Source organism: Centroberyx gerrardi, chromosome 9 (assembly GCF_048128805.1).
Source record: "Centroberyx gerrardi isolate f3 chromosome 9, fCenGer3.hap1.cur.20231027, whole genome shotgun sequence".
Taxonomy (NCBI): Eukaryota; Metazoa; Chordata; class Actinopteri; order Beryciformes; family Berycidae; genus Centroberyx; species Centroberyx gerrardi.
In genome coordinates this window covers 32,584,994-32,604,254 of record NC_136005.1, presented here as the reverse complement: position 1 = coordinate 32,604,254, position 19,261 = coordinate 32,584,994, and the positions used below count along the sequence as shown (strand labels likewise).

The following is a 19,261-nucleotide window of genomic DNA, read 5'->3' as shown; positions in this document are numbered from 1 at the left end:
AGAATGAACCAGAAGCCTGGCTGATGTTATTTCTTACTAGAATGTACTGTGATGTTGTTGTGTTTGTTTATTTCTGATATAAAAACCAATAAAAATATAAGTATAAAAAAAAAAAAAAAAGCGAGACTTTACATCGCCATTACACTTTACATTAGGACGTAGCTTGTTGACAAAGTTTGGGTAACGCTATACAGTGAGAGAATGGAGAGTGCAGTTGTAAAACCCGGGACAGATGTCACTGTCATTGATAAAAGCGTAAAAAATACATGGAGTTGGGCATGGTTTGCTGACAAAGGGAGAAAGGTGTGGATGGGAAACCACTGAGTTTGTGGTGCCAAAAGCTCAAAGAACCGAGCGCATGCTTCTGCACTGTCTGTAATAAAAAGCTATTGTATGGGAGTAATGGCAAGAAGGCTGTCCTGTTTACACTACTTCAGCTATACCATCAGTGAATCATTGATCTAGGCTGATATTTAAAACCTATATTAACACCAACCTTTACTATATAGGCAGAATACATCCTATTCTGCCTTTGTCCAAATTCAGCTGAAAAAGAAACAATGTATTGGGTAAATTTGTTTGGATTAACAGGATATTACATTCAAAATATTAGTATCTTTCCTTGAAATTCTAAATGTATTCTAAAAAATGAAGATCAGCTTGACATGACAGAGTTTCAGGTAGGGCTGGGCGATAATTCAACATTATCGTTTGTCTTTCAGTGGAATTATGGTGATTTTGAGATATCGTGACACACAATTCTGCTTTCTAATGATAACGAGCAAATTTTATTTAAAAACGGACAAAATGAGGTTTGAAACATTTTAAGGAAATGCTATTTCTTAATTTCATACATCATACATACTACATCATACATCATACATACGTTGGGAGGTGTTTGTAGCTGATGTCTTGGTCGTGTTTTCTAGGTGTCGTTGCTCGTGCGCAGGGAGCTGTTTGAGAGAGCTAAAGACTTCAACATCATTCTGGATGATGTGGCCATCACCGAGCTCAGCTTCAGCAGCCAGTACACTGCTGCTGTGGAGGCCAAGCAAGTCGGTAAGACTGACCACACCACACACACACCTCCTTACCTCTCTCCAATTCTGAACCACTTCTCTTTGTCAAAATACACAATAGATTTGTATATATTAAGGCTGCAATGATTATTCGAAAAAATAGATTAATTAGATTAGAAAATATTGTTGATGACAAAATCAGGAGAGCTCTCAATGAGAAAACGTTAGCCCTGCTGACTCCAGATTTTATATTTTTTACATCTTGAGTCCTGCCGAAATGCCGTTCCGCATTTCAAAATCCAATTTTGAAGCAAAGCTCTTGTAGTTTACAATCCAAATAATAGTCCTCGTTGGTATGAAGCGTGCATTTGCCCGATTTCCATACAAAAGTAATGTTAAAAAGTGACTACAGTCTCGTTGTAGTCCAATATGGGACCAGCTGCTCAAGTGCAACGTCTCTGGCCAGCAACCTGCTCAGCCATCGACGGCCCTCATTCCAAGTTGCACTTGTAAGGAAGGCTAATGTTTCCCTTTTTTTCATGTTTTAGAGCATTTACTACAAATCACATATACTTTACATTACTGCCGACCATTTTCCAAATCGCACCATGGGTTTTCAGATTGATGAATGCGTTTCTTCTACCTTCCAGGTAGCCACTGGTTTCAGTTCACTTCACTATGGTATAAAAATCAACTTGGAGAGACTTGAAACTTGCATGAGATGGGTAATCCATCACAGTGAACATTTAGTCGCCTTTATATGTTTTTTGGTCAAAGTTACGTTATCGTCGCGTTGAGAGCGGACACTGTTTTGACTGTTTCGAAAACTTGGTGGTGCATTCAAGTGCGTGAGTGAGTCAGCTGCCAAACGGCAACCTTTTTAATTCAAGAAAATAAATGACCAAATTCACATTATCCTTTTACGACTGGGATTGATTTTCTGACAACAGCAAATTTTCAACTGAAAGACTGGACTTAGTTTTTCTTAAATAATAGATTATTTTCTATAATAGATTATTTGAATATTCAAAATGATATTCGATAGAATATATTTGATTATGAAAATAATCATGACATTCAACACAAGATACTGTTTTGCAAAGTGAGCCAGGATGGGCAGGTGCACCTCATGTTGACTCCAGCAGGTCAAGGGGTCCTCTGTGCTCCCTCTCCACACAAGGTGGCCACTCCCGAAAAACCACTGCACCGGGCGTTTGTTTGGTTTTTTTGGCAGAGCGGAGCACTTTCAAAAATTGAAAAACTTTTCAGAAAAGCGCTGGGTGACATGAACTGCTTTTTTCTTAACCAAACCAATGACAGTGAAGGAGAGGCTGGCTGTTTCCCATAACAACAAAAAACGATGGAGAAAGTGCCGGTGGAGAAATTGGTTGTTGTAATGAGTGGGTACCAGGGATGGTGTGATGACTTGTTTGCTAGCTTGGGACATATGCATGATCTAAGGCTACGTTCAGACTGCAGGCAGAAGTGGCCCAAATCCGATTTTTTTGCTCATATGTTACTCAGATCTGTTTTATTTATAACAGTGTGAACAGCACAAATCACATGGAATCTGATCTTTTCAATTCTGATTTGGGCCACTTTCATATGTGGTCCTAAATCAGATGCAGGTCTGATTTTTTGCAATGCGACCTCAGTCTGAACAGTCATATCGGAATTCATGTGACTTTTACGTCACTCTAGATTGACATTCGTCACAATTCTGCGCTGGCGGGAGTCACTCGGTGAATACAAACATGGAAGACAGCTGCGATGGAGGTAGTCAGTGGAGGGACAGTGAGGTGTTAGACCTCATAAGTATTTGGGGTGAAATTTTGGATGAAATCTGTTTCAGTGAAGCCATTCACGTCACGATCCCACCACTCCTGGCTCCGACTCCGCATCCACACACACCTCCGTACAAAAGTAGCAGCCATTTCTCCACAAAAAGCCATAATTAAAAATGTGGCTCTCTTTCTCCTCATCCTCGTCCTCGTTGTCATCTGCTCACGAATTCGCTGGCTTCCACTGCACATCAACTTAGAAATGAAACCGTAAACGCTGACTTCAGTGGCCTCCATGTTTACTTCCGTACGACAGCGTGCTGCGTGTGACATCTTTGTTATTGTTCTTTTGCGCATGCGGGTCAGTTCAGGACCGTGACCAGTTCACACTGGAATCTGATATTGGCCACATTTAAAAAATAATGTGAACAGCCAAACAAAAAAATCGTATCTGAGCAATAAATCCGAATTGAGCACTAAGACTTGAACGTAGACGTAGACGTAGACGAACGTGAACGTAGCCTAAGTGTCTCTGCAGTTAGCTGACAATCTCTGACACACCGATAAGTGCTTCATTGAATTGAACTGAACGCACGTGCCGTGGGCCTGTACAGGATCTGTGCTTGTCTGAATCCGAATCATGTTCGTATGATGGAGGTTATGCTCATCTTTTTCACTAATTCCTCTTCACAGTTTGCAGTTTGCGCTTTTGGTCGCCATTTCTCCTCCTACATTCCTAAACGGAATGATGAAAGCATGGCTGTCTGAGGCAGCTGATTGGTGCAGGCCGATGACAACAGGACGACAAATCTTGCGATGACTATTTGGATAATGTTTCCGTTTGGAGGTCAAGTGAAATGATGAGGCTCTACTAGTAGATGCCATATAGGGAGACCCGCATGTTCAGGCGTCTTGTTGCAGTTATTTGGTGAATTGTTCTCACTTGGCCAAACGAACTGAACTAGAGGATAAACCGCTCAGAACATGCTCTGTCAGAACGCACCCTGATAGGGCTGCAGCTATTGATTATTTTAGTAATCGAGTATTCTACCGATTATTCCATCGATTAATCGAGTAATCGGATAAGAAATACTTTTACTTTATTAAAGAGCAATAGTAAATATACAAAAGAGAAAAGCTGTCCGCACGAAGCTGTCCATACGACGCTGTGATTTACTGAAAAAGAGGTGAAATAATAATTATTATTGATATTTATTACTAGGCCTAAATATCATACTTAGTGTTGGAAAGTAACTTTTTCTTCCACCAGCCAAAGTGCCTGGTGGATTCTAAATTCTACCAGCCACTCATATTTTGTACCAGCCACTCATATTTTGTACCAGCCACCATTTTGTAATCGCATTTTTGTGTGTAACTAACTTTGTCTTGCTTGCTTGCTTGAAAAACAACAACATAAAAAGTATTAATTTAATATATAATCACCTATGGTTATCCATTCTTAATTCTCTCTCCCTCACACCACACACACACACACTTCAAATGCACAAAAACAAAATACAGACACCTAAACAGCGGTGCACTGTAGATCCATTTTAAGTCAGAACCTTAACAGTCTTTTAACATCAAACTTTAACAAACTCATAACAATCTACCACACACACACACGCACACACACACACGTCAAGTAACCAACAGTGATGCATTAGTTTGAGCCCCAGTGGCCGGACTTCGCTCACAATGCTGACAGACCGGCCACAATGTGACACAGGCTGGTTCAGTGGCAGACAGGTAGACTAACAGAGACAGACTGCTGACTGTGGTCTGCTTAGGCGCATGGAAGCCTTTTAATCAGAATAGCAGCCCAATCAGAATAAAAATGCCTCATATAAATGCCTCTTTAACTGCCATAAATATAATTGATGTCATTATTTGATATGGTTGTTACATATATTATTTATATGATTTATTTTCATGAATATTGATTTGTTTTGTAGCACTAAATAGGAAGTACTTTTACGATCCGTGTTGTGCGGGGACACTTTTGGCTGTTGCAATCTCCTCCAAGAAGACACGAAGCGGGTGAAGCATACTCCACTTAGAAGTTAAGAGTTTAACAGTGACATTGCATTGCCCGTTTTTTGAAGATTTATGTTTGGTTTTTTGAAGAGTTATGTTCGTTAAAGTGGACTCATTCCCTCTTGGTTGTGTGCAGCCAGCGAGGTATGTTTATTTACGTGTTTTATGTTTCGTCGTGCATATTTATAGTTAGGTTTTCAGTTTGTGTGTGATACAAAGGTGTCTTTATTCTGTACATCATGTATTTGAACAGTTCGACGGTGGATTTGATGACGGTGATGAAGTGCAGTTAAGAGGAATAAATCCATCTGTAACGGGAGAACCATGGTGTCGTGTATTTCCTGGAGGGAGTGATAGTCGAACTCGGACCTGCATGAACTTTCCCTAACCTGCTCGTGCCCGACAGCTCGTCAAGATGGGAAATACAGATAAGCCGCTGTTTAGCGTTAAGGACACACAAGTTCATCAGTTTTTTCATGAAGATGTCCATAAGACAGACACTAAAGTTTGTGTTGTGAAGGGTGACACAAGGATTGAAAAACTACAAGGGACTGTGTGTAGCCTAATAATAACAATAACAGTGTTTCACAAGATATGAAGGGGCATTGATGTAATTGATTATTGGTACTTGGTTTATAGTGATCATTCATTATTTAATTGAAGAAAGGTAATTGATTTACTTTGGAAAAGAAGGAAATCTTTTGTGTACATTTAAGTAAGTTGACATTTGGAGGGAAGTTTTCTATTCATGGTTCAATATTTTCTATGCAAGTTCATTGAAGTGTTGCTATAAGGATTTTTGTCAACTGCAGTGATGTAAATAGGTGCGCGTCCTGCGTCTCTGACGCGTTAAAATCCGAAAGGACGCAGTAAACTCACTATCGACGCGTCAAGGGGACGCACCCTATTTTTTCCTACAAAATAGTCTCAATCAAGCCACAGTCAACACAACTACAAGACGTCACCAAGGAAACCACATCCAACAGAATTGTGCAAGATGGCAATAGTACCCAGACTTCAGCAATAGTACCTGCCTATGTGTCAACACCAAGTGATTCAAGCAAGGAAGTTCTCATCTACGCTCTGCTAGATTCACAAAGCGACTCTTCATTCATTCTTGAGGAAGTGGCAGATGTTCTAGATACGAACACAGAACAAGTGAAGCTGAAACTATCTACAATGTCGTCAAAAAGGACAATTGTACCCTGTAAAAGACTCAAAGACCTTCAAATAAGAGGGCTATTCTCCTCTAAGAAGATCACAGTGCCAACAGCTTACACTCGTGAATTCATCCCTGCTAATCGGACACACATCCCGACTCCGGAGACCGCCAAGGCCTGGCCTCATTTGGAGCATCTTGCAGAACACATTGCTCTGCAAATGGAATGTGAAATTGGTCTGCTGATCGGGTACAATTGCCCACAAGCTCTAATGCCTAGGGAAGTTGTACGTGGGGAGGAAAACCAACCCTTTGTGCAGAAAACCGATCTAGGTTGGAGCATAGTGAGTTATGGTGACCCATACGAGCACGAAGGTGATGCAATTGGAGTAGGTCATCGCATCATTGTAAGGCAAGTGACACCTGAACCCAAACCAACAGTCAAGCTCAAAGGTGAAGTTTACTATGTTTGCAAGACTCGGATCAAAGAAATGATCACTCCAGATGATATAATTAAGGTGTTAGAATCCAATTTCAGTGAAAGAGTTGGAGAAGAGGCAACTGTCTCTCAGGAAGATCTCTACTTCTTGACCAAGCTGAAAGATGGAATCAAACGCAAACAAGATGGTCATTATGAAATGCCCTTACCTTTCAAACAAGACAGACCAAATCTACCCAATAATAAGTCTTGTGCTGTTCAGCGTCTGAGGTGTTTGGAACGGAAGTTCAAGAGAGACCAGAAATACTACTCAGACTACATGAACTTCATGAAAGACATTATCGCTCGTGGCGATGCAGAGAGGGTCCCAGAAGAAGAACTCAACAATCAACCAGTCTGGTATATTCCCCACCACGGGGTATACCACCCTCAAAAGCCTGGGAAGATACGTGTTGTCTTCGATTGCTCAGCAAGGTTCCAAGACACATCATTGAATGACCACCTTCTTACTGGGCCAGAGCTCACAAACACCTTGGTGGGAGTTCTTTGTAGGTTTCGCAATGGCCCAGTTGCTGTTATGTGTGATATGGAACGAATGTTCCATCAGTTCCATGTAAGGCCTGAAGACCAAGACTACCTGAGGTTCTTCTGGTGGGAGAACGGTGATCTAGGGTCTCTGCCATCAATTTTTCGGATGAAAGTCCATCTGTTTGGGGCAGCCTCCTCACCCGGCTGTGCCAATTTTGGTCTTAAACATCTAGCCGCTGAAGGTCAGGATCAATTTAACCAAAACACTGTTAAATTCATCCAAAGGATTTTTTATGTTGATGATGGACTGGTGAGTGTAACGTCTGATGCTGAGGCGATCCAGCTCGTCAAGGAAGCAAGAGAGCTCTGCAGCACAGGCAAGCTAAGACTACATAAGTTCATTTCCAACAGCAAGAAGGTATTGAAATCAATACCAAAGGAAGAGTGTGCTGAAAGTGTCAAAGACCTGGATATGGCTTTAGGAGAGCCGCTCATGGAAAGAGCTCTCGGCGTTCAATGGTGCGTGTCCTCTGATGACTTCCAGTTCAGAGTTACTGTCAAGGAACACCCACTGACCAGAAGAGGAGTGCTATCCACAGTAGCTTCCATCTACGACCTGTTGGGGTTCGTAGCACCTTTCATCCTCCTGGGAAAGCAGATCTTGCAACAAATGTGTCGAGACAAGGTTGGTTGGGACGAGCCACTCCCAGAAGAGCTCAGAACACAGTGGGAATTGTGGCTACAAGATCTTCAAAACTTGTCTAATGTAAGGATCAGAAGGTGCTATATTCCAGCAAACTTCACGGAGGTCAAGCAGTATGAGCTTCACCACTTCTCAGATGCCAGCGTCACAGGTTATGGGGAGTGTACTTATCTCAGAGCAGTCAACACCAATGGAGATGTCCATTGCTCGCTAGTCATGGGGAAAGCACGTGTTGCCCCCACCAAGGTAACCACAGTACCACGGCTTGAGTTATCTGCAGCAGTGGTAGCAGCAAGGACAAGTGTTATGCTCAGAAATGAGCTCGAAATAGATGGTCTTCAAGAATATTTTTGGACAGACTCGTCCTTGGATATATAAACAATGATGCCAGACAGTTTCATGTGTTTGTGGCAAACAGAATCCAAAGAATCAAGTCCACTACAGATCCCGAGCAATGGCAATTTGTAAAGTCCGAAGATAATCCTGCGGATCATGCTTCGAGAGGCCTAAAGGCAGATCAGCTTGTCGCTTCACATTGGTTTACTGGCCCAGATTTTCTATGGAAAAAGGAGCTACCCATAGGAGATGTAAAGGTGGGAGAGGTCATTGACAACGATCCAGAACTTCGAAAGGCCCAGGTGCTCAACACCAAAGCAAAAGAAGACAGGACGTTGCTAGACCACCTGTCAAAGTTTTCTGACTGGAAAAGAGCTGTCAAAGCCATTGCTCGTCTTAAGCACCATGCTAAGCAAATCAAGGGTCTCAAACCTAAAATAAGTGTTGAGGAAAGACAGGAAGCAGAGCTTTTCATAATCAAATTGGTCCAAGCGGAAGCATTCAGCAGTGAAATCAAAAATATAAAGCAATGCAAGGAAGTAAGACCCAAAGACAAAGCAAACAAGCTATACAAACTAAGTCCATTTGTAGATGAGTACGGTGTGCTCAGGGTTGGAGGTTGCGGTCCAATGGAATATGGGTCATAGGATGCAGCATTTACAAGTGCGCAATGTGCAGAAAGTATAGAAGGAATACACAAGATCCAAAGATGGCAGATTTGCTAGAAGAAAGAATGGAAATGACACCTCCATTCACATATTGTGGCATAGATTGCTTCGGACCGTTCTATGTGAAAGAAGCGAGAAAGGAACTGAAGAAGTATGGTCTTCTTTTCACCTGTATGTGTTCTAGAGCCATACATATTGAAATGCTTGATGATCTCACTACAGACGCTTTCATCAATGCATTGCGTGCTGTTATGACCCTGGGTCATAATTTGTATTTGAGTGTGTGTTTTTGTTGTTTATCCCTCCCTGCCTGAGGGTGGTGGTGTTCACCCCGTTTGTGTGTTCTCCAGTTTGTTGAGTTGCAGGTGCCGGCTGGTGATTGGACGGGAGACTGATGGCGCCTATTTTAAAAAGGGCGTCTGTCCGATGCCGGCTCACTCCTTCTCCTTCCTGGCTCCCAACCGGACCGTGCTGTGCTGTGCCACATGAGTACTGTGTTGACCTAGTGGTGTAGATTGACTTTGTTATTAAGAATGTAAATAACTTTTGGAAGAGCAGTCCCGGTAGCCATAGGGGTGAGAAGCCTTTTTTCTTTGTTTTCTTTTCTCTTGTTTCTGATAGGGAGGCAGGGAAGCTGATTGTACTTTTGTTTTCGTTTGCTTAAGTTAGGTAAGTTAGTTACCTTTTTTTTCATAGATCGTTTTGTTTGTTATTTTGGCTGTGCTCCCCCCGACGTTTTGCTACCGTATTGAAGAGTGATTAAATAAATCAATTTTGTTTGGACTGCACCTGCTGTGGCACTGGTCATCTTTGGGAGCTGGGAAAGAGGGGAGTCACTTTTATGCTATGCTCGGTTTTCCCCTAGGCCGGGCGTAACAGTGCATTCATTGCAATACATGGAAATGTAAGACAGCTGACATGTGATCAAGGCACCAACTTTGTAGGCGCAAAAGGAGAGTTCATGAATGCAATGAAGGACCTGGATCATGAACAGTTGAAGGAACATGGATGTGAGTTCATAATGAACACCCCATCATCAAGCCACATGGGAGGTGTATGGGAGAGACAGATCAGGACGATCAGAAGTGTTCTAACAGCAATCCTTGATCAATCTGCTAAAAGACTTGACAGTGCCTCGCTTAGAACCTTTCTGTATGAAGTGATCTCTGACGACAGAGCACTTAAATGATCCAACAAGTCTAGAACTTCTCACCCCCAACCACATCCTCATGATGAAGTCCAACATAATATCGCCCCCTCCTGGTCAATTTGGGAGTCAGGATCTATACCTACGCAAGAGATGGCGCCAGGTGCAGTTCTTGGCAAATGAATTCTGGACAAGGTGGAAGAAGGAGTACCTCCTTAATCTTCAGCAAAGACAAATATGGCAAAAGGATAAGAGAAATACGAAGGTTAACGACATTGTCATCCTTCGCGAGGACAGTTCTCCACGAAAGATTGGCAAGAGTAACAGAGGTGTATCCCAGCACTGATGGAAAGGTCAGAAAGGTAAAACTGTTAATTAGTGACTCGACCTTAGACAACCAGGGAAAACGCACCACTAAGCCAGTCTATCTTGATAGGCCTGTACAAAAGACCGTTCTACTGCTTGAAGCAGAATAAGTGTCATGGTTGTTCTTTTCATAAATGTTAAGTTCATTGTGTGAAATTGAAATGAAAGTGTGAAGTGAAAGTGAAATTGTGAAGTGAAATCACAATAATTGTGATTTGGTGGGAGTTTAACTGCCATAAATATTATTTATGTCATATGTTTGTTACATATATTATTTATATGATTCATTTTCATGAATATTGATTTGTTTTGTAACACTAAATAGGAAGTGCTTTTACGTTCCGTGTTGTGCGGGGACACTTTTGGCTGTTGCAATCTCCTCCAAGAAGACACGAAGCGGGTGAAGCATACTCCACTTAGAAGTTAAGAGTTTAACAGTGACATTGCATTGCCCGTTTTTTGAAGATTTATGTTTGGTTTTTTGAAGAGTTATGTTCGTTCAAGTGGACTCATTCCCTCTTGGTTGTGTGCAGCCAGCGAGGTATGTTCATTTACGTGTTTTATGTTTCGTCGTGCATATTTATAGTTAGGTTTTCAGTTTGTGTGTGATACAAAGGTGTCTTTATTCTGTACATCATGTATTTGAACAGTTCGACGGTGGATTTGATGACAGTGATGAAGTGCAGTTAAGAGGAATAAATCCATCTGTAACGGGAGAACCATGGTGTCGTGTATTTCCTGGAGGGAGTGATAGCCTCGATCAGAATAAACTGGCCGATCTGAATGAAATTTCATTCCGTTTGAGAGGGGTGGTATAACCCTTTCATAATCCGGTCGATGGATAAAATTTTGTCATGTAAACACTCATTCCGATCACTTTCTTTATCTCTCATAATCTTTCTTTTTCTGCACATGCTCGCGCATTTAACGCAAGTAACGTCAATTACGTTACCCTTTTTTTCCGGGAGGATTGGAATGGATGTGCTTGTTATTAACCCCGGGGCGCTCGGGCTTGATGTAGGCGGCGCAGCCCGTTTTTATATCAAGTCCTGACTCCGCCTCTCCGGGCCAGTTTCGGTCTACATCGGTGAAAATTACAAATGGACCCAATCATTGCAGGGGCAAAACAAAACGTCTTTTTCTGACACTTATGGAGTCGTATGTTGTGATAAAACTGTTGCTTCATCAGAAAGAACAGCAGTAAAGAAATAACCGACGCAGGTCCATCTTTTAAAAACGTAAGCCCATGTTAGAGTGCTGGATTCGGTGTTTTGCGCATGTCAGAAACTTTTATTCTGATAAAATACTGTGGAGCATGTAAACGCACATCTTAATGCGATCGTTATATTTAGTGCTCATGTAAACACTTGCGTGACGAGTCGCCAAGTTGGCAACACTGGATCCCAAACTTTGGACACTTTCTGTCGTTTTCTCTGGCCTGTCTCTTCTCTTCGCCCCTCGCTATTTTCTCTCTTTCTCCAGCGTGTTGTGAGACAGTAATAATCATCCGTGCGAAACACAGTGAGCGTGTAAATAGTTATATGGATTAAACGAAGCTTCGATGCAAAGCATTTGCATCAATGATTTTTAGTAATCGAGTTTCTCGAGGAATCGTTTCAGCCCTACACCCTGAGACTCCCAGGGTCTAAATGTAATTCCGGAGAACTTCAACAATATTGCTTTCAATTGATAACTTCTGTGTGTGTGCGTGTGTGTGCTTGTGTGTGCGTGTGTGTGTGTGCTCGTAGCCCAGCAGGAGGCCCAGAGAGCCCAGTTCTACGTAGAGAAAGCCAAACAGGACCAGAGACAGAAGATCATCCAGGCTGAGGGAGAGGCTGAGGCTGCAAGGATGGTAACTAGCTATCTAACTATCTAACTAACCAGCTGACAAGCCGACTAATTAGGCACTAGCTGCTAGAATGGAAATAATACTCTCTGTTTCTGTGTCGATGGAAACAGTCAATAGTTAATTAGTTAATAGAAATCTTAAACCGTTAAACAGCTGCTGTTGATCTTCATTGAGTGTGGGGGATTAAATAACTGAAGAAGACTGTGTGCATCTCATTGTACAATTATGGGTGTGTTTTACACCCCATAATGAGTTTGTCCAGCACCTGTCTGTAATTAGAGTAATGAGTCTTTCTCTTATATAAGTCGGTGCCTTCTTGGGAAGGCTTAATGGCACTGATGAAGGCCTAGGGCCGAAATGTTTGTCTAGTCTCTTCCCCTGAAACATTCATTCAAATGTACATGCAGGGATGTCGTCACTACTCAACTGAAGATCATGCAGGCAACAGTATTACTGTTAATACTAGGTACTAACTAGCTGATTAGCTGACTGACTGTTTTACTGACTTGCTTGTCATCTACAGGCAAAGTATCAGTATCACTAGACCTACTGTCTCCCTAGCATTACATTTCTGGTCATAATGCATCATTGGAAATAAGTTGACTAAAATCTAACTGTACCCTCTGACACTAAACTGTGTGTGTGTGTGTGTGTGTGTGTGTGTGTGTGTGTGTGTGTGTGTGTGTGTGTCAGTTGGGTCAAGCAGTGACTAAGAACCCAGGCTATCTGAAGCTGAGGCGGATCAGAGCAGCGCAGAACATTGCTAAGACGGTCAGTACTCGTGTTTTTTGTCTACATCTACACCTATGTCTACAATTATTTCTCAGAAGATTTTTCTAGAACTATTTGAAGAACTATTTGGGTCCTGATGCAAAACCAGTGGCGAACCATTGGCCCATGGAAGTACTGTTGTATGCTAGAATGACCTGCATCCTCTAAAATTCAGCAGGAAGGTTAGAGGAACTGTAACAATTTGCAGTAACAGCCATTTATTCCTGCGATGATGATGATGATGATGGCTGGTATTGTGGTTGTGTACAGGTGGCGTCATCTCAGAACAAGGTGTACCTCAGCGCTGACAGTTTGGTCCTCAACCTGCAAGACCAGTCATTTAACAAGTAGGTTTACACACACACACACACACACACACTTAGAAGAACTGTGGAAGTACCTAAAGTTTTATCTCTAATATTATTAATATTGCATGTTTTATAGACTAAGGTGAGCTTCTGAAAACAAGATTTTGAAATTTATGTAATTGTTCAATCTGTCATTAACAATGGCTTTTTGGCTGATGTTAACTAAGCTATTAATTAGCTTTCTGGCAAATTTTAACTAACCTATGAAAAAACTTTTGGCTAATTTTAACTAAGCTATGAAATAGCTTTTCAACTAATGTTAACTAAATTATGAAATGGCTTTTTGGCCAGCATAAGTAAATCTTGACACAAATTTAATATTTAGCTTCTCAAGTATGTATGATTTTTAAGTCACTTCTTCAAACATTTGCGCTTAAAGAGTGCAAACCACATCAAAGAGTGTGTGTGATCACAATTGGCCACTGGTTTGTTAATGGTAACTATGTTACTATCATGGTTAAATTAAAGCATTAAATCTTCTAGTTATTTAACTTAATGTTTCCTCTGCATGATTATACAGGTTTGATGCCAGATGGTATTTACATTTATGCCAGTTTCTGATTCAGTGCTTATGGAGTCTACAACATTTGTAATCTGTAATGGATAAGATTTTAAAATGTAGCGAAGTACTTTTTAAATCTTGAGTCAAAATGTACTGTACTCAGGTAAATGCTCAATAAAGTACAACTACACAAAAAAGCTACTCAATTACAGTAACAAGAACAAAAAAAATTGGTTACTTCTACCCTTGGCAATAGTGTAGTAATGGCATAATAAATTTTGACTGCAGTTTTAATGAACTGTGTTGTTCTTTTTCAGCTTGGCGCTGGGCCCAAAGAAGTGATGAGCAGGAGGCGATAGGACTGCATCAACAACTCAATCTGAATAAGACTCATGTCTGAATTTTGTTTGTGGCATATAGAATGATTGTATGCGACCCATGGAGGTGTGTGTGTGTGTGTGTGTGTGTGTGTGTGTGTGTGTGTGTGTGTGTGTGTGTGTGTGTGTGTGTGTGGACAACAAACAGGAAGTGAATCTGAACAAAATGTTTTTTCCCAGCAAGCTGAACATGAAGTAACTTGGTGGAACCAAACCTATTCAAGGTTTAAGAGTAACAAATGAATCTGAAGTATACCGTCTTATCAGCCAGTCAGAAAGTAGGAAATCAAACAGCCAGTAAGGATGGACACACATTACAGGATTTTCAATTGTCATAATAATGTGGGAGATAAATGATTAATTTCTGGAAAATGTAATGGGAAGAGCTGATTTTTTTTAATGTCCAAAATGTCATGATGGCTCAAACAAGGCATCACTACAGTTATCACTACAGCACTCCCCGTTCAATCCAAATCAGTGTCATTTGGTAAATGCCATATTTCAATGGTGCATCAATTACCCATGTTTGTTTTTGTTTCTGAGACATTGCATGTGAGTAGTGCCACATTCAGGTCACATCTGATTAATGTAAAAATGAGCTGCCAACTGGGAAAATGCTTCTAATGGTAATTGCAAGTAGGATGTGGGAACTGTGTGTATGCTCCGATATCTCCCACTTTGCGTCACAAATTGCGGAAGTGTGTCCACACACGCAGCAAACATGGCAGCGAATCCACCGATGTCGGCAATCTAAGGTAATAAAAATCGAAATTATCAGTTATATTCACACTAATACAATCAACTCTTCTTTGGTGTTCATACCAGTTAAGAACACTTGAAGAAATAGCTGAATATGAGCATCAGTCCAGACTTGATTTTGTTACGCTAGGCTTCTAAGCCTGAGGAACTGCTGGCTATCAGATGTCAACATCTGTCTCCTTATACCCATAAACCCTTGCGTTTTGGGGTTGTTTCCTGTTGTTGGTTCGGATTACATTCTCACCCCTAACAAACCGCACCACAGGTCTCTTGTGTGGTTATTTGGTGCAACCCGAGTTTGAATGGCAATGTCACAAACAAATGCTGCAGCGTTGAGATATACCACTAAGAATGTGCTTGGTGTGAATGCACCCTCAGTTGTACTGGTGTTGTGTTTGCCTAAATGTTAGCATGGTGCCTCATGTCTTCCCCCAGTGAAGTACTCATACAGAGCAGACAATAGTAATTCAGTTTTCCCCACTGAGGAGATTTCCCTGTGAAACACAGGAGTGTTCCCCATTCTCTACCATAACATTGTCTGTGGCTCCCTCTTGTGGACAGATGGCGCAATCCTAGTTTAATTCAACTTGATCAACTTGTTTCAATCAACTTGTTCTTGATCAACTTGTTTCGATCAGCAAAGAGCAGAGAGAGACATGGGGTTTACCATGTCAGTTTAGGGTAAAGAATACTTAGGCTGATTACATTGTAAGCCACTGCAACAGGGAAGGAAACGTACGCTGTTGTGTCTTGGTTGTGCGATGCAGGCAGCCCGTCTAGAATGAGATGATGGGAGCATCAGTGTCTCAGAATGACACTTCAAGCTAGGGACCAACAAAACTTGTGATGTGACTTTGCTAAAAACCTAGTTCATTGAGCATCTTTACACTGTGCTGATTAGTGATAACAAGAGCCATCTGACAGTTGTCAAAATCTTACATTTGTCTTGTCTGGGTACATCAGCTCTGAAATCGCTTCATTGATTCCTTTTATTATTTATTTTGTATTCCTTTTATTTAATCAAGTAGTGTCATTGATATCCAGATCTTTTCCAAGACATGACAACAAAGAATATTTCTAAAATTGACAAAGATAATACAATAGAAAGAAAATACTATTCAGTTATACAGTCTTTAACATCCAGGGAAATACATTATAAAAAGAAATCATGAGCAGAATGTGAGAATGTTTTGCATGTAGTATTTAAAACTGACCTGTCTGTGATCTGCTACTGCAATTACTGGATCGAATGCATTTTTTATGTACACAAAACAATGTCTTTTCATGGTATGTCAACAGATAGAGTTTGGATGGGATGCTGCTATGATGATATTAGAACTAGTGTATGCCACTGCACTTATTATTTTGAATTTTAATTAAATTAATTTAATTTTAATGAATGTGTGAAAGAAGGTTCTCTGCTGTTTTAATTTTCTATGCAGCTGATTGGCTCAGAGGCTGCGCTGTCGGAGCTGCTATTGGTCAGCAGGGAGACTCCAGCCTTCTGTCTAACAGAAACAATTAAGAGTTTTTTATGCCAACATCTGATCCTTCGTCTTCCTTTAAGTGTGTGCGTGTGTGTGTGTGTGTGTGTGTGTGTGTGTGTTTGTGTTAGCATGTTGGTGCAAATAAATGTCAAATGAAACAATTTTCTCTCTAAATTGCATACAGATTCTTTCACAGGGTATCTGTGGAACCTTAAAAAGACTGGAAAAGTCTTAAATTATCAAAATTTAAGGCCTGAGAAAGTATTAAAATGTCTTAAATCCAGGAATTTTTTATATATTTTACCATGTAATAACAGGTTTCTTTGCGCTGCATGTCCACTCTTAGATGAATCCAGAACCAGGTTACTACTACTATATGCATCCTATCTGCTTTACTAAACGCAGTTGAATTCTCATGTGCCTTAATTTATTTCCTATTGTCCCTTTTTTTTATTCTGCCCATTTATAGTTTTACAACTTGGGCTGAAATTCTATTCCAGGTAGCATACAATTTTTTTTAAATTTGGCTTTCTGAAACCTGCAGATACCTTTTACTCTTACTATTGATACAGCTATGGAAGTAATGGACCAGCTGAAGGAGACTGACTAGTTTTCAGAAAGGTTCAGGCTTATAAAAATGTTGTTTTCAGTGCTTGATAAATCTTAATTTTACAGCCATCCCTTCCAAACTCATGTATTACTGTGTAAGGTTTGATTGATATGGGTTTTTGAAGGCTGATAATATTTTTGGACTGAAGCTGCTAATAGCTGATATTTTTTTTGCCAATATTCAGTATCTTTAAATCTGACCGTTTTCATTCCAAGAAATTACCAGTATTCAGTGTTTCCCCCAGAATTGTATTATTGTCAAGGTGCGAAAGCCTCTGAAACAGCATTTAGACCATTGAAACCCAGGATTATGCTAGTATTACTACTGCTGCTGCTACAAATAATAAAAAATGGTAATAAACATTCATTCATACTTGTGTGCAATCTGATCAATATGTCACATTACAATCAATTCAGGTTAAGGGCTTCCCATAGACAACCAGCATAGTATTGATCAATTCTATAATAAATATATAACCAATCAAACTGCATTATGTCCATCATATCTGATTGGACCAGATCTCATTTTAATAATAAGCACAATATTAGATCCAGGTATGAAGAGTCAGCTCCAGTTGTTTCCACCAGATGGAGATAAAACTCAACTCAAAGGCAACAGTCTGACTAGTACAGCTCTGTGTTTGTGTGTTTTATCTGGATTCCTTGTAGTGCTGTACTTGTGTGAAGACTGTTACCGTAAATGAAAATCTCTCTCCCCAAATGTCTCTTCCTCTATCTCTCTCTCTCTCTCTCTCTCTCTCTCTCTCTCTGTCTCTCTCTCTCTCTCGGTGGGCGGGCATTTGCCATTCCAGCTGCCGGGTCGCCATGGCAACAGTGACATCACGCCTGAGGTTGAGCGGGTGCCATGGTGACGAGCCTTGACATCAGAGCAGGTGGTTGGGTCTCTATGGTAACAGAGGCACCAGCTCAGCGGGTGTGTTTGTGTGTGAGAGGGAAACAGACTGAGAGTGAGTGTTCTTTTTTTTTTTTTTTTTTTTTACTGTAAAATCATTTCCTGTTTCAGAGGAGGAAGTGTGGTTCAACTACAACAGAACAGAGGACGTGCGTGAGAGCGCAGTGGGTGTTCGAACAGCTGGCAGCATTAGAATGATGCTAACAGAAAGCTAGAATGCCAGATATACTGTATATAATGTGTGACACAACGGTTTAACACTTTCCCTGGACTGAGAGAGAGGAGGTTTCAGGGAAGGACCAGGCTGGAAACCTACCATCATGGAATTTAAAGTAGTAATTCTGCCATTTTCATATAAATGTCCATTTGCTACTTTCTATCGCGATCGATATAACCCAGTAGAGACTCAAAGTATAGCCAGTTCATGAAAGCTTTTACATTAACTACTAAACACCCAGTGTCGGGACCTCTGGGTTGAGAATGTAGTGAGAGGACGTTTGAAATGTGTCTCCCAAAAAGTATTTTAATTTCTTTCATTATTTCCTCTTAAAAAGCTTACATTTTCGATTTAGGAGTAATAGCAAGTGGGAATGTGATGGAACAGGGAATGTCTGACCGATGACAACAGAATATGTCGTATGCTGTATATTTGGAAAACCCTGAGAATGAAAAGTTGAGAGAAAAAGTGGATGACTTGGAAAACAGGTCATGTCGATCTAATCTGAGGGTTTTTGGCATCCCGGAAAATACGGAGGGTCCCAACCCAATAAAATTGATGACAGATTTCTTTATGGAGACCTTGAGAAAAGACTCACCAAGGGTGCGTTCCATTTGGCCAAAATGCATCTTATCCTCCATCCATGGTCTTCCCTTTTCAGGTCTTTTTGTACTTTTCTCTTTTTTATCTGAAAAATTTTATTGTGGACTAAATTGAAAAGGGGGGGTTACCCGAATATTTTATTGTGGCAGACCAAAATTGTTTTTTTTAGTGATATATCCAAGCTGACTTAGCCTGGTTCCAGACTCCTGAATTGCATCCTGCCCACTTTTCTGATTTTCTCAAACACTTGAAAGCAGATGTACTATTCCTGCAAGAAACAAAGTTGCAGATAGAAGACCACATTACGCTCCGTAAAATATGGGTTCATCTGATATTCCACTCAAAATTCAACAGTAGATCAGGATGTGTTGCTATATTAATTAACAAAAGGATTCAATTTACACCCAGTGATGTTATTTCTGACCCTATTGGCCATTTCGTTATTGTTTCAAGTTGCCTATTTCAAACCAGGTGCATAAATATTTCCTTTTGGTAAATAATGTGGACAATGCCGAATTCGCCAATAAACTTTTATCTTCCATCCCCAATCTAGATACACATAAGCTGATTTTAGCAGGTGTTTTGAATTGCTTGATGAATCCAGATCTCGACAGATCTAGATC

The 19,261-nt window shown here is 40.7% G+C and overlaps 1 protein-coding gene across 1 annotated transcript in view; it reads left to right on the top strand.

The window, feature by feature from the left end:
- The window catches only part of LOC139924771 (prohibitin-2-like), a 31,122-nt gene extending 14,772 nt beyond the window's left edge, over positions 1-16,350 (top strand). The window contains exons 6-10 of the mRNA XM_078285714.1: positions 930-1,059; positions 11,932-12,035; positions 12,726-12,803; positions 13,074-13,150; positions 13,991-16,350. Coding sequence (XP_078141840.1) covers positions 930-1,059; positions 11,932-12,035; positions 12,726-12,803; positions 13,074-13,150; positions 13,991-14,015 — 414 coding nt within the window. The 3' untranslated portion in view covers positions 14,016-16,350. The remainder of the gene's footprint in view (positions 1-929; positions 1,060-11,931; positions 12,036-12,725; positions 12,804-13,073; positions 13,151-13,990) is intronic.
- Positions 16,351-19,261: the final 2,911 nt, after the last annotated feature.